At 38.9% G+C, this 21480-nt stretch overlaps 2 protein-coding genes across 5 annotated transcripts in view; one reads left to right on the top strand and one right to left on the bottom strand.

Annotated features, from left to right (window-relative positions):
- cep85 (centrosomal protein 85) overlaps positions 1-13529 on the bottom strand; it is a 17668-nt gene extending 4139 nt beyond the window's left edge. Inside the window, exons 1-14 of one of the 4 annotated variants that reach the window (XM_057340500.1) lie at positions 12947-13054; positions 12610-12649; positions 12406-12528; positions 8810-9498; positions 8389-8519; positions 8180-8297; positions 7910-8095; positions 7652-7804; positions 6973-7127; positions 6748-6865; positions 6609-6659; positions 5665-5772; positions 5332-5575; positions 4491-4671 (exon numbers count right to left, since the gene is read on the bottom strand). In XM_057340500.1, the coding sequence (XP_057196483.1) occupies positions 4505-4671; positions 5332-5575; positions 5665-5772; positions 6609-6659; positions 6748-6865; positions 6973-7127; positions 7652-7804; positions 7910-8095; positions 8180-8297; positions 8389-8519; positions 8810-9498; positions 12406-12528; positions 12610-12649; positions 12947-13039 (2376 nt within the window). In that variant the 5' untranslated portion in view covers positions 13040-13054 and the 3' untranslated portion in view covers positions 4491-4504. Of the gene's footprint in view, positions 1-3207; positions 4672-5331; positions 5576-5664; positions 5773-6608; positions 6660-6747; positions 6866-6972; positions 7128-7651; positions 7805-7909; positions 8096-8179; positions 8298-8388; positions 8520-8809; positions 9499-12405; positions 12529-12609; positions 12650-12946; positions 13055-13312 lie in introns of those variants that run through there. The other 3 variants (XM_057340502.1, XM_057340499.1, XM_057340501.1) reach the window with 3 other exon arrangements.
- Positions 13530-14516: 987 nt separating this feature from the next.
- On the top strand, positions 14517-20559 carry mtdhb (metadherin b). The gene is made up of 13 exons (XM_057341005.1): positions 14517-15013; positions 15471-15551; positions 15817-15898; positions 16023-16229; positions 16337-16390; positions 16850-17020; positions 17125-17184; positions 17401-17466; positions 17551-17669; positions 17872-17982; positions 18537-18629; positions 18738-18846; positions 19642-20559. The coding sequence occupies exons 1-13, from the start codon at positions 14684-14686 to the stop codon at positions 19707-19709; spliced, it is 1551 nt and encodes a 516-aa protein (XP_057196988.1). The 5' UTR covers positions 14517-14683; the 3' UTR covers positions 19710-20559.
- The last annotated feature ends 921 nt before the right edge of the window (positions 20560-21480 follow it).

Raw genomic sequence — 21480 nt, 5'->3', positions numbered from 1 at the left:
CAATGACCCCATCAATCATACCTGTCAATCATTTTGACACTATGACCCCCATATATACTACTATCATACATGTTTCTTTTATGCTTGTAGGATAATCTGACAGGTATTTATGAGGTAAATTTATTTAATGTGTTCATTTTAAACTGGTAGGACTATCTGACAGGGTATTTTGCATTGTAAAATCATCCTACCTGTTTATTTTGTCGATGTGGTTTAGATTATATCCAAAATTTTGCCCTGCGGTAGGAAAATCTGGCAGGTTGGACAATTCGAGGTTGAGACACGGCACATAGGCTTAAGTCTCGCTCTGTTCTGTTTCAGTGTGCGGCTCTTCTGGTGTTAAGAAGCGGCACTCCGCCATGCCCCAGTTTTCTTCTCAAGTTTTAAGTTTTAACAATTTACTTTTTTATCAGAGATAATCGCGGAAAACCTGATCTATTTGCAACGTGGTAGGCTAACCACATCATACTTGTAAAAGCGGCACATTCGCACATAACGAGTGCGCGAAGAAATCCATGTCCGCACACGTCAGCCACGCACTGCCCTTTTTCGTTGAGAGCCAGCCATTTTTAACTATAAAACAATCAAAAATCTAGTTAAATCCTGCCTATGGGTGCGCAATACCTGCGAGTTGTAGATACAAAGCTTTTCATCCAGTGCGCGCTGCCGTTTTGAAGTTTAACAATTCTAAATGTCCATTTCGAGGACAGCATTTCATATTTCGCATAGCTTTTTCTAAGCTAATAAATTGAACTGAACTAAAAGACGTGAAAGACACTGAAACTGAAAAGCTATTTTTTAATATCATCTTGGAGGAGAGCAAATGTTGTATGACATTTTGACAAAAAGAACTGGAAATACACCGATCATAGCCTTCATAAATTCAGCGGAAGTTAATAAATGAAGATTATTAATTTAGACGCATATATAGAAAAAAAATTATAGAAAAATGTCAAAAGCAGGCTTTAAAGAAAAAGTGACAGAAAAAGTATACAGGGGACTGTTCCCCAGTAGAGCTTCATGTCTAACAAAACGATCGCATCAATATAACAACACTAAAGAGCGAGCTCTTGCTTTCTGATATACAGCCTGTATCTCCACTTGTCACCGTCTGCATAATAATGCCCGTTTCATGTTAAGCAATGCATACAGAAACGTTGCCGCTTGACGCAAGCAGCCCTTTAGCTTGTGTTTTTAACAACACATGAAAGTACAGCACAAGACAATGTCTTTAAATTCTGTTAACGAATAAATACATTATTTTTTACCCTCTGCTCATGTTGTTTCTTTAATAAATATAAACCAAATTCATTCTCCAAATGTTTTTTTAATGATTTCGTCTTTTATCATTTAAAAAGTGAGGGGGCACAGTGACTGAAGTGGCCGGGCCATGCCCCCTAGTGCCCCCTCGTGGTCCCGACTCTGCATTTACCGCAAAGGTGAAGGACGTGGAGTATTTAGAAGCGGAGGACGAGCTCTTGGACGTTAAAACGAATTCTCTTCTGAAGAGGTTCTTTACCGAACACGGGTACAAACGGTTCTGGCTCGTGAAAGGACCCTTCTTCGTGCCAAATCTTGCGCAACATGCCACAACCAGACTCATCCTGCCGTTTGCCACAACATATCTGTCAGAAACTGCTTTCAGCTCTCTGTTAACAATCAAAACAAAGCACGCAACAAGCTAGACGTGCACAATGACTTTCGTCTGGCTGTCACACAAATCACGCCTGCTATCCAATCTTTAGCTCAGGAAATACAAGGCCAGAGCTCACATTAAAAAGCCTTACACACTTGAAAATGGACATCATTCAGAGATAGGCTACAAGAAATGGCAAGAATAAATATGCACACACACACACCATTTATTTTCTTATATTATTGTTCTTACATTTGTTTTTAGATTTTTGGGGGTTAAAAATACAATTGATGAATTTGTTTGATAACATGGTGTAATTTCTCTAATTAATTGAAATTTACATTTTCAGTTTAGAAATTGTTTGTGGTATTTGTGCTACAGTTTACGAAAAAGTGGAGCCTGTTGTTGTAAAGAAAATATATTCTGAATTGTTTCATATTGCCCTAACTGTTTTATTCAGCTGTTTTTGCATTTATTAAAAATGTAACGATTGATATGTACTGATTGTATTTTCTGTCAGTATGCAAAATGTGTCTGAGGGGGTTTGGGGGTCGTTAAGGATTTTGAATGTTTAAATAGGGGTCCCCTGGAAAAAAGGTTGGGAACCACTGGACCATTCAAAATTATTTTCAGTTTTTCCTGATATACTATTTATAGGTATGTGCTTAGGTAAGGTAAAATTATTTTAGTTTTATTCTTTGAACTACTAACAATATTTCTCCCAAGTTTCAAATAAAAATATTGTTTCTATTTGCAGAAAATGAAAACTGGAGAGACAGGCCAATTTTTTTTAAGATGCTCAGTCTTTTTTCAGACTTAAAATATTGCAAAGAAAACAAGTTCAGATTCACTTATAAGCAATACAACAGTAATATTTGTACTGTTTTTAGGAAATGTCGAAAATAATTTGTTCACGTGATAACCTCGATTTTTATCAGTTTTCATGTGTCTTGTCATGCTGTCGGTCGTTCACATTGCTGTTGGATGACTTTGTCACTCCTGAGGTTTGATTTTGTCAAAATTTAACAGACACTGGACTGGAATGGCCACAAAGCATCTAGAAATGTTGATTAAATTGAAAATTGGAATTTTCCCACGGCTGTATTTAGTCACTAGTCATAATAGATTATGTTTATTAGTAGTGTATGTGTCTTTTACACTGGGGTTTTGATTCTGTAAAGCTGCTTTAAAACAATACATATTGTAAAAATCATTATGCAAATAAATATTATATAATCTTGTCATGTTGTGTTGCCCAACAATATCCTATCCTACAATGAATATGTAAACGTTCTTTTTCTGGATGTCATACTCATTAAGTTACCATTTTCATCTGCTCAAGCAGAAAAAAAGAATGTACCCGAGACTGACATGAAATGGATAGTGCACAACCATGTTTCAGTATTCCATTTGTTTCAGCAAATTGCTGTGATCCATTTGCTTCTTTTTTTTATCTTTCAGCAGTCTTTAAAAAGACTTTGTGTGCATACAGTACACTCTACTGAGAAATTGGGTGATTAATTACACAAAAATGTCTAAACGTGGATAAACAGATAAAAGAATAATGAAGATAAGGTTCTGAAAAACAAAACTTTATTTCTAGAAAATCAGTCAACTTAAGACAAATGCCTGCATATAAACTTTTAGTGTTGCTATAAACATTCTGGCTTTAGGTTTTTCTTGCTGGTTTGGTGTTAAATCTTCAAGAGAGGTTACAATAATTTAAAAAAAAAGTGTAATGCATTGATACATTAATGCTCACACTGGGTAGTGATGTTCCTGGACCAAAGATGACAATTCACCTCACAATACTCCTCCACAATATATCTGGTCCCATTTTGTTAATAGAATTCTAATACTTGAACTGCAGTTGTATATTGTATGAGAATAATGGTTAGCATCTACATTGGTATGTTGTGCTGCAATACAAATATTTGCTTGACGTAATGGCTTTGTCTGGATTAATTTACATACGTTATATTCAATTAGTTATGTTGTCAACTGTAAAAATAACTAAACCAGACAGCAAATATTATGAACTTCAACAAAGCACATCACATCTCACATGCTTTTGTAAGCCATTCATGAGCCAGTCAAAAAGCACAGCGAAACATACCGTTTAACCAATAAAACCTCAACATTCTCTCAGACGAAATATCCACAACTATCTGTTTACACAATCTTGATGAATGACAAGCTCCACCTATTGACTTATAACTAGGATATCATTTCATGCTTACAACCCCTTGCATTATGCTAGTTTAAAGTCACGCTGTTTATTGGTCTGCATATAACTGTGTACATCAAACATATTTAAACTCTTTGTAGATTAAATATGAGGGAATGTTCGGCTCTAATCTGCTTTGAAACACCAGTTGTTTTGCTATTTATTATAGCCAAAACTACAGGTATTGAACTATTTGAGATATTTCTCAGCCTCAGGGGCTGTGTTCTATGTGGCACGTTCTGTTACTCTGAGATGATAACTGACCTGCCATCGAGTCTAATCCTCATGCTACACTAAAGACTGTACCATTATAAAAATATGGCATGTTAGTTGCGATTCTTAGCACATGAAGATGAAATATTTCAGTTGATTGTCAACTTCATCACAGGCGTTCCCAAATACATGGAAAGGTTTATATTAAATAACAATTTGCTTTCCACAGCACAAAAAGCCATCAGAAATTTTAGAAAAATATCTTCTGAACCATGTATAAAAATAGCCCTCTGGTATATGAAACTAATGTTGTTAGTGTTGTCTGCCCTTCGTGAGGAAGGCTGGTTTTGCTAGAACATTTAGCGTCTTTCAACATCAAAAGAAAAGGCACTGTTGATGTGGAGGTACCCTCACTGTATTGTCCACGCTCACTGAGTGATGCAGTTTTCTCCCATGTCCTGAGCATAACGGTCAGAAACGGTGGTTCTCAGCTCCTCGACGTCTCGACGGAGCTGCTGAGCTTCTAGAAGCTTCTTCTGCAGGCCTTCAGGTCTGAGCCAGTCCTCCCACGGCTCTCCTACTGGAGGAGGAGCTGCTGGAGACACGAATAAACACCATTAGAGCTGTTCCAACTGATAAACCCCCATAACACAGACATCACAACAACGTCGCTATTTGGTCATTAAACCATAGCAGCAACTGCACAAATAACACAGTTTCCATGACAGCGTGTTGCATACTGCCAACATGAGCTTTAATCACTGTTTGGCAACAATTTCAACAAAACAGCCAAGAAAATCAATCTGTACTATGTGGTGCGTGGGTGATACAGTATAATCAACATAATTAATACTACAGTATCCTTTAAAAAGCAAAACATTTGTATTTTCTATAAAAAAGGTAGGATTTTTTGAAAGTCTTGTATATTGCGACAGCTGTGTTTGAAAAATAAGATATATAAAAGTATTTAAATGTTTTTATTTATATTTACATATGCTCAGCATTGTATTTTATAAATCAAAACTTTTTTGGTCGATTACTAAAAGCACTTCCTTAGATTTTGAACTTTGCATTTGTTTTCCCCAACTTGACATTTGGATAGTACCGTCCATACCATTGCAACATTACCAGATATAGATACCAGATATTTAACACATCCTAAAATAAATATATTTTCTGCAACAAATTCAATCTGCTTTATCTAATAAAGTCTTAGTTTCCGCTTTAACTTGTGGACAGCGGAGGGCGCACTCACAAGCAATGCCGAGCAGCATGGAGAGATTTGGGTCACGGCCCTGAGCCCGTTGCGTGAGGATGTTGCAAAGGGAGCGGAGGTCACACAGACAGGCGGACATCTCTCCATACAGCCTTTGAGTGAGCCGGGCCCCTGCGGGTAGCAGAGGAGCATTCAAATTGGACCGACCACTTGGGTCCTCGCCTTGAAGACGCTCCTGTAACGTCAGATTGTCCTCCATCAACTCCTGGTTGTGCACTGAGAGCTGAAAAACAAAAACATGCACACAAATAGTAAATTCCCTTTGTGTTCTCAAAGGAAGAATGGAGGTGTGCATCACAATAAACAACTAACCTCCTTCATGGCAGCGTGTAACTGTAACATACTCTCCTCTTTCTCTGACGCCTCCTCTCGCAGGGCCTGACTGCTGCAGTCCTCCTGAGAGATCTGCTCCTCCAGAGTCTGATTCAACCCACACACACAGACACACACAATATAACATGGTAAACATGCTCTTTTAAAGTAAATGGCACCCTACCCCAGATCACCCACCCAGACCATAAATGTAATTCTGGTTTATTTCTCATTTTTAGAGAGCAGGTGGAAAACCATGAGAAAGCCCATTTCGTGTCTAATGCAAGTAATTCTGACTAATATCTATATGTGTACCTTAAGATAACAATAAAATGCCATAAAGGTGTATATTATGCATTTATATCTCCTATAAACTACTAAACAAATGTTCAGGTTGTATCATAATCTAACATAAGGCTTTTCAAGTGTCACAAGCTAAGGTTGTTTGTATAGCTTTGCTTTAGTTACTGTTATAAGTAGGCTACTATGCATTGCTCATAGGATACGATGCAAATGTCTGGCTTTCAATGATGGAGGTTTACTTGAATTACATTAATTATAGTCTTGACACTAGGTATTCAAGAACCTATTATTCAGAACCAGTTTCTTTCTTAAATACCACCCTTAATCGTTCTCAAGTGTCTGGACACTTGGAAACCAGATGCTAAGATGATCAATAACAATATATGTAAATTATTTTGAAAATTAATTAATTATGTGATGAGCCAGGTACACACTTGTGGATGAACATTTACATAAGCTTCAACTATAGACAATTTATGACATAGAAAGCCCTAACCCATCTTACGTTCATTGCTATAACTTAAAAAAGGGGGAGTGCGCCCCCTGCTGAATCTTAAATCTTATCGCACCTAATCATCAGATTAGGGTTAGACGCTCTATTCTTGATGAAGAAAAGTGCTAAATTGGATTTACATCCTTACCCTAATCTGTGAGCCCAGCTGTTCCATTATCCTGAGTTGTTTTTCAATAACCTAGAAAAACAATGATAGCAAATGAAAATCTGCTTAAAACCAATTAATTAACAACAGAATTCTTTAGTTATCCAAAGAGGACAAGAACCTTTTTAAGTCGCTGTTGCTCTTCTTTTAAAGTAGTGTTTTCTTCTCGTAGCATCTCTATGTCAAGAGAAGGCAATCTCACCCCGTCCTCGAGGCTCTCCTGCACCCTGTTTTGGAGACTAAACAAAACCAAAATAAAACGATAAAAGATCCCATGTCACAGGTTTTGGCTGTGCTCTAGCGAGTTGCCTACGTGCCTCTGTGATGCCCAGAATCTGTCATTTACCTGGTGACTGTTGTAAGCAGTTCTCTCTCCTTGCGCCTCTGTTCTTCCAGTTGGTTCTCTTTGCTGCGTCCAGCACTGCGGGACTCCTCCAGCTGGATCTCCAGATCTCTGACGGTGGCGTGAAGCTGAGCTGCCCTCTCCTCTACATCCTCCAGCTGCAACATAATATCCATAGCAGACTCTTTCAAATCGATCATGTTCTCATGGGATTAAGCAACTGGACACTATTGTCACTGAATGAAAATATACATTCATCCTGACGAACAATTTCTGTTTCAAGTACACACATCAGACACAAAAGCTTGGAGAAACAGCAGAGGGAGTCTTTTTTTATTAATGTTGTAATAGTATTTGGCGATACAACACACACATCAAGCTGATGGCTATGAGCAGTTGCTGTGAAAACAGAGGAAAATAAGGGTTTATATTTTTATAAACTGGGCATTAAAGGCGGGGTGTCCGATTTCAGAATTACGCTTGTTTAGACAAAGTCGGGCCGAGTACCAAAACAACCTTGTAGCCAATCAGCACTAAGGTGCACAGTGCACAGGACAGACATTAGTTGAGCCGAGCGCTGACGAAAGCGAAAGATGGGGGTAGGGGTGTGTCTGTTTTGGGGATCTGAACATCAACAACGGCTATGAGAAATCGGACACCCCGCCTTTAAAGAGCGCTGTACCTTTTTGTGCTGGGCCTGATAGTCTTCCATGGTAGGGAGGTCCGCCAAATATCGTTCGAGAGTCTCAATCCGCTGCTGCTTCTCTCTGTTCTGATCCGATTCCTTCTGGCACTTCTTTTTTAAGCTGTTGATGTGTTTGTCCCGACTGCGGATCTTTTTATTAAAGAACAAACACCACAAGATGAAAATTCAGAGTGCTCTAATAAATCATAACAGTGCACAACATCAGATGTGTAGAAGAAGCTTGGAGATGTTTACCCTCTCCTCTTGTTTCTTCAGCTCCTCTGCGTGTTTTCCACTGCTCTCCTTCAAGATCTCATTCAGACGTTGCATCTCCACCTCCACCGCGGCCAGTCTCCGGTCCGCTTCTAGCTTACCTTTGGTAAAGCAGTCGCTGCGCTCGGCAAACTGGGCTCGCAAAAAGGTGTTTTCCCGCTGGGCCTCCTGTCAAGCACACAGAAACGGCGGTTTTGAACAACTACACTTAAGCTTTGATACTATATGAGAAAACTATATCTGTAGGCTGACCTGCAGTCTCAAAAGACACATGTCTGGGTAAGAAGCTCCACGTCCCATGAGAGCGCTGTGCACCTGCAGTTCACTCTCTCTAAGACGCTGCTCCAGCTGAGACATCTGCTGCTTCTGCCTGCAATACAACATTTACTGTATTTAACACAGAATGAATCCCGCGCAGTATCACTCTCCAACATTGGCCTTTATTTTGGCAAAACAATTACCTTTCAATGGCGAGTTCTTTCTCTTTCAGCAAGTTCTCATTAGCTTTTACGACAGCATCCCACTTGATGTTCTCAGTGTGAGGAGCGGATGAATAAAGGGAGGCATACTGCCCACCCCCTCCTGTCATTAACTACAATAAAGAAGGAAATCTCAGTTAAAATGACTCTTTAAAATGAATTCTCTTCAAAGAACCGGATTAGCTGTACTAAGCTTGTGCTGAATATAGAGCAAGCTAAAAACGGCCTTAGAACAAGAATTGGATTGAGATGAGAATAAATAAAGCGAATATAATGAATTCCTAATAATAAATACCTAGATCTGTAATATAATCATGTATTTCACATAGACATTTTGTTTTATAGAGGTGAATTTTTTTAAGCCAGGCACTAAAGTCATAAACATAAGCTACTGAATTCGAACCTGCATTTGTTCCACCTGTAGCCGCAAACTCTCGAGTTTCTGCTTTTGCTGCTGCCAGCTGGCCAGATCGTACGCTCCAGTGCTGGGCTGGTCCCTCAGAAGAGCCTGATTTGGCAGGCCCTGAGGTACTGAAAACATCCTGGCAGAGGCACCAGACCCCGAATAAACATTCCTTTGGGGGTCCGTGGGGCAGCCAAAACCTGTCCTAGACTCCGGTAAAACTTTATAAGTCTGTTCCAGCAAGCCAGTATTGTCTGCAAATCCAGTTATTTGCAGCTGCTTGCATACATCAGGGGAAAACCCGCTGAGCAGAGCCGACTGATTTAGCGTGGGCTCCATGGCAGGTACGTCAAACTTGTGGCCATCATCCAGTCGTGTCTGGTCTCCGGAGGGAAAAAGTGTGTGGTCGAGGCCATTCACCAGACTGCGATATCGGCTCAGGCAATCAGGTTTGACTGCAGTGGCATCTAAATTTCCCTCATGCTGAGCATCCAGATTGGGCGAGGACGCAGATTTGGAAAGGGACGATTTGGAGCTGGATGAGCTGGAGGACGCCCGCTCATCAGGGGCACGTGGCTTGAGCTTGGAGGCCAGAGCTCCGGCCGTGGAAGGCATGACATGGGCGGTGGGGATGGGGATCTGACTGCGGATGGGCTGGAAGGACGGACTGCTGCCAGTGCTGCAGAAATCTAAAATGGAAAGCAAAGTGAGACGTGAATGAAACCAAAGACATGCCATGTTTTAAAGGAGCTGCATGAAGCAGTGCGGCAATTGGTTCCTAAAAAGACATACTGTATAGTGGACTTATATCCAAACGTTTCTCCAAGTTTTCTAGTGTCAATTTAACACATTTTCAAAACTTCAATCGTCACATTTTGTCAATTGTCTCATAGTTGTTTCTCTCTACTATTAGTTTATTAAACCTCTAGGTATTTTTTTTACAAAAAATAGCAACATCATGGCAGTAAAGGAACAGTTCACCCAAACATGAAAATTCTGTCATCATTTACTCACACTTGAGTTGTTCCAAATCTGAATAAATGTCTTTGTTCCGAACACAGAGAAAGATATTTGGAAGAATGCTTTTAACCACCATTGACTACCATAGCAGGAAAATTTGCTTTATAAATTTCTTTGTTCTGTTGAACACAAAATAAGATATTTTGAATAATGTAGGAAAGCAAACAGTTCTGGGGCACTATTGACTAACATTGTAATATTTCCTACTATATGGTAGTCAATGGTGGCCAAGAACTGTTATAAGCATTCTTCCAAATATCTTTCTCCGTGAAATTTATACAGATTTAGAACTCGAGGGTGAGTGAATGATGACAGAATTTTTATTTTTGGGTGAACTGTCCCTTAATGACTTTAAATATAAACATTTTTTAAAACACAATATTCTGTATTATTCTGTGTCCATGACAATATTACTTATTACAGATACAGGTAGTTTTCCACAAATAAATGTATAATTTTTATTAAATATGCTTAGGCATCTCTTGCATGACTTCAGTTGTTGTCGTTTTTTCAAAACATGCTATGAAGTTTTCAAAGGGTAACGGTAATGAGATTTTTACAGTCTCGTTTAAAAACGCAAGTTAAAGTTTTTTTAAAATAATGCTTTTACACAGACATTGACAGACCTTGTTTTGATGCCAAAAAAGGAAACTTGTTGATTTAAATATTTGTTTTAAACCATGTTTGACATCTTTAAAACCAAGATTTCATGAGAAAAATAAAAAGCACAATTCTATATTGCCTGTTGTTTCTATTCGGTCACCAAGAAAAAAAAAAACTCCAACTCCTAAAAAAAATGAATGACAGAAAACACATATTACTCACCTTGCTAGCAGTAACAGAGAAACTGGTAAATGCTGACATATTTTTCTGATAAAAAGTGAGCCATAAACAAACGTATATTGACTCCTATGTCCCCCAAGTGCATTTCTGGGATTTACTAAACGTTACGAGCAAACTGCCAGAACACACACACCCACTTCGTCTCACGGCATCAAGCTCAGACAAGGTGAGTCTACCTGCTACGAGAGTCAATGTTCTCTCTTCTACAGCTCTGTCAGCTGAGGAACCAATACACACAGAAAGGTTAGGGGTATTAATAGAGCCCGCTCATGTTACACTGTTAGGTGTCAATGTGGGGCCTCTTACATTTAAACAACTCACCTCATACAGATACACATCTAATCTAGTACTATATAATACAGCTAAAGTACCTTAAAAAAAAGTTCACCAATACAACAATTGAAGCAGGAGGGTCTGCGTGTTTAAACTTACAGCGTGCCCTGAAGGCACTCTTCTAAACATCTGCTGTGGGCATGTTCAAACAATCCCCGAGCAGACCGAAGATTCTCTTACTGAGAGGCTTAATGCAATTACGAGAAACACCCAGAAACAAAACAAAGCTGTAACCATCTCAACAAAGAAGACCACAGACACCCACCATAGATTTACAACCCATGAAATGTTCTGCAACGGCTGCCAAGACATTCTGTTCTGCCACTGCTTTGAAACAAATAAAACCAGTACGAGTCTAGTTTACAAACAACCTCAATGCTAAGTGACACAATCACATTCATGAAAACTGAACAGATTAGCCGTTTATTATTATAATTGTTTCCATGGTTGCTTATCTGAGAGTTGTATTACATTAACAACAATAACAGTAGATAGGAAGAGTTTGGTTCCCAAATGAGAATTTTTTCAAAAATCATGTTTTTTTATTGTGCATTCCAATTATCAATCAAACTACAGTTGGTTTGTTTTGACTTAAGCCATAACTCCAAAAACACAGCTAACTAACACAATAAAACATGATAAAATAATAAAAAGGATTTTAGAATTTTTTTTAAAACGTAGTTATCTCATTTTGGAACCAAACTCTTCATATAGATTCATACGAGTTTAATTCAGTCACTCACAAATCCGACAATGCCAGCTTGTATGTTAAGTGCTGGTAAATTGAGCAAAGCAATGTTTTGGAATATATTACATGTACTCTCCACATTTTATTTTAGTAAGTCATGTTCAAGCACTTGAGTACAGCTAATCTCTGTGCATTACATCTGTGTAACAGCAGAGGAAAAGAGGAAACAAGACCAGCATCAGAGTTTCCATTCGGCTCTCCAGGTCAGGACCTCTGATCAGTGGAAGTGCAATCCTGCCTGGGGGAATTTATGGCATGGAATATAATATCCTCCAAATCTCATAGGAGTCCCAAAACTATCATCACATCTCTAGAACTAAAAATAAAGCAGCCTGGTCTATTAACAGCCAGCACATGTTTGTTTTGATAAAGTTAAAAAAAATGGTGGTCACAAACTAATCTGTAATGTCCTGCGAGACCGTAATTGTAACTTCTCATTGCATTGTGGGTCATTCATTTTTATACATAGGCAAATAGGTAAGCATAAGCAAACATACGCTTCACATTTAAAGACTTTCATATAGCAAAAAGATGATTGATCAATACAGGAGTTTGCAGATTGATCTCTTGAGAACCAAACACAGAGAAAGGATGTGCTTTCAAAACAAAAACATACATGACCCTATCCAAAAGCTAGTGGTGCTCTTCTTACCTTCTGTGTTATCAGAGGTGCCCAGTCCTGTGTCCCCACTGTCAGCTGTACTTTTACGCCATCCAAACCGGCTCTGGAACTTGTCATTCACAGCCGGTGTCAGCCACTCTGTGTCAGAATGTCCTGCCGGAGTGCACGAGGACATCAAGATGAGACTGGATCTACTACAGTCATATACATAACAAACATGTTCTGGACACAAACCTGAGAATGTCTGTGAGGTGGTCATCTGTACTGCAGTCACCTGTGGAAAGATTTTTTATTAAACTAAACCCCAAACCTAAAAAACAAAACTGTTTAAACTACAGGCAGTAGGATTGAGATGCATAATGTCCAAAACCAATTCACATAAATTATTTTCTATGAATGCAGCAGTGCTGTGATTAGTATATAGCATAAATAAATATATACACAACCAAATCAGCCCGAAGAGATTAAGTTTCATGTTAAAAAAATATTTTAGAAGTTCCCTAGTTGGCAATGTTAACTCCGGGGGAAAAAATAGGGGTTGGTACCTATACAGGAACCATTTCTTTTTTACCTTTTTGGGAATATTATTGTACTCCAAGGACCTACTGCATCCCTTTACATGTGCAGTTAAATGTTTTGTTTCCCTGGGAACATAATTGTACATTTACAGTACCCGTCTTTTTAAGGTAGTTTGCCAAAAAAAGAACAGAAGAGTTGATTTCTTAACTTACATAACCATTTCTTATTTGAATTATTACTTCTATTACTGCTATCAAGAAAAATACGTTAAAAGGACAAAACTGTTCCAGACAACTGTAACAACAAGCTTCTTAAATATGTTACAAAGAAAACCCAATACAGATAGCCACTGTAGCTAACCGTACGAGTTAACAAAAGTCAATAAACATTGTCAACGACTCCACTTGACGTACGTTACCTTAACTCACAGGCTGATGGGTCTTTACTAAAAGTAATAATGAAGAAAACACAACGCAGTTGATACAATAATGTGCCGCATTACAGAAAAGACGGCGGTTAGATGCTACTGTCAACAATCACAGCACGCAACAGTCAAAAGCCTCGACCTGCGATTACCCGCCTCGGTTCGACTTAAGCTCGAGACCTTTTTCCCATTCCCAACCGTTAATTCTCGCTCTTCCTCGGCGTTTGGGCCGCGTGTCAAATTGAAAGCGCATGCGCCCTCTATCGTTCGCTTAGTGGACCAACATCTGTGCCAATCAGAGACCGATGTATACTGTAGATATACTGCTCAACGAGTTAATTTTGAATACCCACCTACTGCTTCGATCACGTAAAGAATAAACATATTCCTATATAAAAATAAAAATGAGAACACTGTTGCACACTTTAATGTGGCAACAAATTGACCAAAAAGTTATTCTAATTCTTTCATACTATAATCTAAAGATTTTGGGGTACTATTAAAGGATAAAAATAGCCCCTGTTGTTGAAGCAATGTGATCATTTCACATTTTTACATTTATAATGGCTTATAATTGATATTTGATACATGAAAAATACTTTTTTTTCTATGAATAGTGCTTGCCAAAACAAAAACTCGCAACAACAGTGATGTGTTGTTGCAGGTGGTCGTTAAGTAGTGATTTCTAAGATGTTTTTATCCAAAGCAACTTACAAGTAAATTTTACCATTGCGTATTTACCATTATGTTTCTTCTTTGTGTGTGTGCGTGTGTGTGGTGTGTGTGCGTGCGTGTGTGTGTGTGTGTGTGTGTGCGTGCGTGCGTGCGTGCGTGCGTGCGTGCGTGCGTGCGTGCGTGTCATGTTGATGTGTTTATGAATATATTCTTACCCGTCTACTTTTCTGTTGTAACACTGCAATATCTCCTCACATAGGGCAAATAAAGTTAACCTAACTTTAAGGTGATGTTTGACAGATGCATTTCTTTGTTTAATGCAAGGTGCTTTATTAACATAATTTATACATGATATATAAGCATCAATACAGATACCAAATAGGGTAAGAAGCTGTCCTAGTAATGGCAATAAAATATAAATAAAAGAAATTATACATTCAACACTTTTTCATGAATCAGTGCTTAAACCCAAGAGCGCTGTTCAGATCCAGTCCTGTAGGTGTCGCTGTTGACGAGTCAGCTCGTGTACCTAACCGATGATGAACGGAGAGTCACAGAAGCAGCAGTGGCCGCAGTCATCGGTGGCACGCTGGCGACGGGCTGCCAAAGCAATGCCTTTTTCCTGTGAAATTATCATAGGAAACTGATTTTGTGAATGGTCACCCTGCGGTGCCGACATAGCGCATCGCAATGGCACCGGGTTGGCAAGAGATCGTTTCGCAAAACGCGGAACAGATAACGGGATATGTCCGCGAGATCCTGTCGTCCGGCCTCGTCTTTCTGAAGTCTGAGCTAGGAATAGACTTGGGCTTGAATCCCGATGTATGCGCACCATGGGTGCTCCTCTTGGCGGCCTGGATCGGCCTGGTACTCATGCTGATTTTATGGGTGTCGGTCTGCCGAGGTGTATCGAGGAGATTGACGGAGACACCGGACACCGGCGCAGCGCCACCGACGAAGAAAGCAGATCATAGAGCAGAGGAGCCGAAGAGGAGGAACCGGAGGAGGAATGCTGAAAAGGTTTGGTTACCGTCTGCTGTCATGGGTTGGGCAGTGACACCTTAAATAATGAATTTAACAGCTGTTGAAGAGCCTGATATGATAAATACACACACGGGGGGGAAAAAAGCAAATTCGTAAGGTTTTTATTATAAAACCACTATGAACCAGTAAATGTTTACTATTAAAACTACTGTCACATACATTACTTTATGTAGTGTTTTGGGCCAGTAGGGGTTAATGGTAGAATAGTTCCTATCCATCAGATAAAATCACACCAATAAAACCCAACACATTACTAGCAGAGACCATTATAATTAACATTAAAACCAATGCAATTTTCATTAGAACTGCTGTAATGGTTTCTGTTCATTTTTAGCAGGGCTAAATGACAATAAGCCATTTAACAGCACATCATATTAGTCATCATGGCTCATGGCCATTGTTTTTAAATGTCAGTTGTCTAAATGTTTCACAGAAAGCTGGTCTCGCTGTTGAACCACAGCAAGATACCAAAGTGCTGGACACTCAGGAACAACTGGAAGTGAAGGCAGACAAGGTTTGACAGACTTTTTGGTTACATTCATTTTAATGAATGTATAGAATAAAACAGGTGTTAAACAGGCATTAATTGAACATTTGAGTTCTGTCATTTTAATACATTTCACGAAGAAATAAACAACGTTTTCTAATGGGTGTGACCAGAACTTGCAGATGGAGCACATCTGATTTGGATATCTGCAGCGTGGCTGCGTCATGTCTGGTGCTGATTAAGCCTCTTCCAAAACTATTCTAACCAACATCTTTTACTTTTGTTGTTTCAGGCAAAGAAGAATAAGAAAAAGCAAAAGGCCTCTGTTAAAGACAAGTCCTCTACATCTGGTGATGGCAAAGAACCCGATGAAGGTATATTGTGATTGGATATAACGTCCATAAATCAGTACACGCAGAAAGCATTTACTAGATTAGAACTTGCTTATTTTACCACAGTGGATAGTGCAACTGTCATGATAATCCTGTCACATGTCAGGTACCTGGGAGACCAAGGTCAGCAACCGCGAGAAACGGCAACAGCGACGGAAGGACAAAACTCCAGGTGATGGGTCAGCTAGCCCAGAAGCAACAGCCACTTCGAGTGCCATTAATACCACGGAGCAAGTCCAAACTGCACCGGAAAAACCGGAAACCACCATCAAGACCACTGCTTCTACACCTGTCATCCAAAAAGAAGTAGAGGGTATGGAGTCAAAGTGAATTTACTATTTCTGTCTTGCTAATTTGGTGCCATTTTCACAAAATTGATTGGCAATTTTGCTCAATGCTCTCTTTTTCTTCACTTTATAGCGAAAACACCTGAAATTGAAGCAAAATATGTACGAGAACCTGTCGATCCTCAAGGTGATCAATCGACTGATAAAATAAGCTATCACTACACACATTTATCGCCGTTTGCTAAAAGCTAGCCTTAAAGGAATAGTTCACCTTGAAAATGAAAATGTTGTCATTTTAAACCTTCTTTCTTCTGCAAAACACAAAAGAAGATATTTTGAAAAATGTTGGTAACCGAAAACCGTCGGTCCCCGTTGACTTCTGTTGTATAGACACAAAATCAATGCAAGTCAATGGGGACCGACGGTTTTCTGTTATTAACATTTTTCCAAATATCTTCTTTTGTGTTCTGCAGAAGAAAAAGTCATACAGGTTTGAAATGACAAGAGGGTGTGTAAATAATGACAGAATTTTCATTTTGAAGGTCAAGTATCCCTTGAAACCATTATTTTATAAACTTAATGTTGATAGATTGCCCAAATATGTTTTTGCATCAACATTGACCAAACCTCTCTTGTGATCTTCTAGTGATTCCGTGTTGGGAAGAGGTGCTGTCTCTTAATGGTTCTGGCAGAAGTGACCTCAGCATACAGCTTCCTCCTCAGATGGCCAATGTTCAGACCGAGAGCTGGACCACCTTGAGTCTCTCTACTGAGCGTCAGCCAGCTGAACCCTCTGTCTGGCCCCAGGACATGGAAGGTACTGAAAATGAGTTTAAGGTAGTATTACCTCTTAAACCAGTACATGTCTTAATAATTTATTTTGATATTATTAGATAAATTATCTCAATTTCCTTAATGTAGGCTCATGGACCATTGTGGATGGATCTCATATTCCAGTGTCATTCAGTGGATTAACCGTTGGTGAGTATTCTTTATGAAATCTGAGCTCCTGGTCTAGTGCTTTAGGTGGAAGTCAAGCCTTTGTCACGAGCCAATTACATTTCAACAGAGAGATTAAGTCCCAGTATTTTCCCAAAAGTTTTTTACGTTGAAGTGTCACATAATAAAATGTTGAATGTGATTTCTGCATGCTATCTTAAACACATTCCACAATTGTTTTTGATTGTATGTTTACAGTCCCTGTCCTGAGCTGGGGTCCTCAGCAGCCCCCTGTGCAGCTGGATGATGAGTGGTCTGGACTGAGTAAGAATCTCTACCTCATCCCGAAAATCTACGCTTGCTTGGTAATGTACCTGTTAAGAGTTGCCGTTGTGTTGTGTCCCTAAGACAGCGCGGCAGACCCGTCGTGCGATTGGAACGCTCCATCGGAGGAATGGGGGAACTATGTGGAGCAACAGTCAGCGAGCGCAGTCCCCCTAGAGCAGCCGATCCCAGAAGCGCCACAAGTCAGTCCTCAAAGCTGTAGTGGTGTCATTTAACAAAATATGTGGAAATGTGATCTTGCGCATATTGAAGATGTTTATCGCATCATGTCCAATATTAAAGTTTGCATATTTTGTTTGGCGTGAAGGCTGGATCTAAATTGAAAATGCGACGTATGGTTTGCAGTTATTATGAAAGAAGTTTGTACCTCTCTGCATTCAACAGGAGTCTGATCTTGAGAAGGAGAAAGATGAAGCAGGTCCTCCTGGCAGTGGTAAAGCTAAAAAGAAGAAGAAGAAAAAGAAGAAGGTTGATGATGCTGGACCATCTGCTCCGGTGAGAATATTACTAAAATAACCCAGAATGGTATTGAATGATATTTATCACCACAAGCAAAAAAATCACAGGGCAGTAAATGTAAAAATGCTATGAGACAAGTGTGACATTTGCTTTTTGACTTTCTTTAAAAAAGAATTTGTTAAATAAACAAATGTAATGATGAATGAATAAATGTGAATGACCCATCCATGTAGTTACGGATGATATTTTTAACTTTGAGAATTCTTTGTGACACAATTTCTGTTAAGCAAATCCACGCAGTAATTATTTTGGTAATGCATAACCAGACGTTCATCCACATATAAAAGTAGTTCCACTTCCAAAAAAATTTAAACAACTGCTAAAATTACAAATGGGGTTTTGCTTAATTCATTTGAGTGCCTTAAAAATACACACTTCACGTATCACCCTTCCGAACACTAGACCGGTTTACTTCTATTGCAACTGTTACAGTAAAACATTTAGTACATTATTTTCTTTGGTAGTCAACAGTATTGATGATTAAGCTTAAAACGAATGCAAAACATTTCTTGTGTAAATATCTGTATCAGATTCAGTCCCAGGTGAAGACAGAAAAAGATCCGAGCGCAGGACTGCAGGCAAAGAGCACGGCGGGAAACAACTTAGCTGCTGGTGACGCCTCGGTGAGACATCTCTCTTTTTGAACATTTATCAAAAAATGTACAACAATAACAAGATACCAGAGAGTGGTCAGACTGCGGGTCATGTAGTCGTGTCATACTCACCCACAGACACGTGTGGAGGTGCCGTCATGTGCCGTATCATCAGCTCCAGCACAAACACAGCAGAGGATGGGTGGACCCGAGTCCACTGACAAACCCGCACCTGTACCAACACAAAGTAGGGTAAACCTCTGTGTAAAATGACCGCAGTTGATTCAAAAGTAAAATTTCTGTCATCATTTACTCACCGTCGACTTGTTCCTAATCTGTATCAATTTCTTTGTTCTTGTGAACACAGAGAAGGATATTTAGAAGAATTCTTGTAACCAAGGATTGCACATAATTAGAAACTAATCTGTAGTATAATGCAATGTAAATCGCTTTGGATAAAAGCGTCTGCCAAATGCACAAATGTAAATGTAATCTATTTGTCTACTCTAACATTGTGTCTAAATGTGCATAATTTAAAAAAGACCACGTTGTTTGATAAATCAAAATGCAAAGGGAAATTTAAGAGCGAAATGTCTAGACAATGAAAGAAAAGTATTAATGGTATTTAAATTTTAGATGTAGTTGTAATGTCAATAACAATGGGATTTTGTGCAATGGGAGCTGTGCTCCGAATGCTTCCCTTTGTAAACAAGCTCTATTGTGTATATTTACATTGTCGATGTCATAAAGGTCTGCGGTAAGGCCTGTTGTAAATATGAGCACAGTGCTGGGATTTACTGTTTAACCACACATCTGAGGACTATAATCTTAAACAAAAACAAATATTTACCATTGCAGTAATGCTTTTCTATGAACCTGTACACAATGGGGACACAAGTTCAAATTTAGCTTGTGATGCCTGCATGTGAGCGACCGAAGGGCTTCTTTACACCTCTGGATGCAAGTTTGGATTTCATTGGTGTTTCTGTGAACAAAACTTGATTATTTCAAGTTATAAAATACTTTCCTTTTCCCCTCTTAGAAAAAGCAGAGGAGAGCTGGGAGTCTCCAAAACAAGTTAAAAAGAAGAAGGCCAGAAGGGACACATGAGCACGTCGCTGGTGTATGAAAGAGATGACGACAAATGCAATCTCTGGGTTGTACAGGATTTCATACTTCCTGAGTGACTGTACTTTTTTTTGATACCCTTGATCCACTGTGTTGTGAATTTCATCCTAGTGTCCCCGTCTCATTAGGTGTATCTAGACAATGTACTCTAACATTACCTGGCATACAAAGGGGGCACTTCAAATTCAGAATAGCTTTTTTCCCCAATGTATGTTAGTTGATAATTATACAGTATGTTTGATATGATTTGTATTTGCAGCAAAATGGTTTTGTAAGAAACTTAATCCTGGTTCTATTTGTAAAGAACCAGTGATGTTGTGTGGTCAACCAGCGTTGACCATGACACTTAAAGATTGGCGCACATGGGAAATAAGGGGATCGTCCTATTCCGTTTGAGTTTCCGGGAATCTGTAGATCAATGTTACATGAGCGGATGGTTTCATTCATTCATAGAGCAAGGAGTCAAAACTGATCACAGTGCACTAAATGAGGTATTTTGGCTGTGTGATTTACAGCGATGTTAACTGTTAGGACGCAAATAAATTAAGCCATACATGAGAACAGTTAGAAATTCTGATGCTGGTATGAATGTATAATCCTATTATTTGACAAGCAACTTTTTTAACCTCATGCTTTGTAGTAGTGACGTCGGATGGGTATTTGTGATCAATGTTACACCAGGTACAGCAGTGTCAAGAAAATTTGAATGCCTTAACTTGTGTTGCGCAAGATGGCAGCAGAGATCTGTCAGTTGCATGTGGTTTCCTCTTTCGTATTTATTGGTTAATACAAGTCATGTTTAATGAGTAATAAAGATTAACCTTTCTTTGCACTTCTGTCTCGCTGTGTGATTACATTCACAAACTCTTATGGGTTGTGTAGTTTTAGAATCGAAAAGAAAAAGTTGAAAATAGAATGATTGCAAATGTGTCAACAGAAACGCTTAAGTTAAAGGGATAGTTCACCCAAAAAGTCTTTCATCATTTATTCACCCTCGTCATCATTCCAAGACTATATTTCGAAGCACACTTTTAACAAAACACTGGACCCCATTGACTTCCATTGTGTGGACAAAACCACTAAGACATTTCTCAAAATATCTTTGTGTTCCACAGACGACATATACAGGTTTTAACTGACACAAGGTTTTAACTGACACATTACCAACTTTTCATTTTTGGGTGAACTGTCCCTTTAAGAGGACCAGAGCAGGTTTACATGGCAACATTAAAGGGACAGTTCACCCAAAAAATAAGAATTCTGTCATCATTTACTCCCGTACTGCGAGTTCTTCCAAACCTGCATAGACTTCTTTGTTCTGATGAACACAGTGAAAGATATTTGGAAAAATGCTTGTAACCAAACAGTTCTCGGCCACCATTGACTTTCATAGTAGGAAAAATTGCTTTATTTATGTCTTTGTTCTCTTGAAATGAAGATATTTTGAAGAATTTAGCTAATAGTTAACAGTTCTGGGGCATTTTGACTGCTTTTGTCATTTTTTCTACTGTGGTTGTCAATGGTTACCAAGAACTGTTTGGTTACAAGCATCCTTACAAATATATATTTTTTGTGTGAACAAAGAAATTTATACAGATTTGGAACAACTCGAGGGTGAGTAAATGATGACAGAATTTTGGTTTTTGGGTGAACTATCCCTTTAAGTATGAATAGCGTGAAACATGGAGCAAGATAACCCAATGTTAAAACCTCTAGATTATCAACATTTACAGTGAAATGTCGATTAATGTAC

This window comes from Triplophysa rosa, linkage group LG8 (assembly GCF_024868665.1).
Source record: "Triplophysa rosa linkage group LG8, Trosa_1v2, whole genome shotgun sequence".
NCBI lineage: Eukaryota > Metazoa > Chordata > Actinopteri > Cypriniformes > Nemacheilidae > Triplophysa > Triplophysa rosa.
The sequence above is the reverse complement of the archived record's forward strand: the minus strand, read 5'-3'. Positions and strand labels throughout refer to the sequence as shown.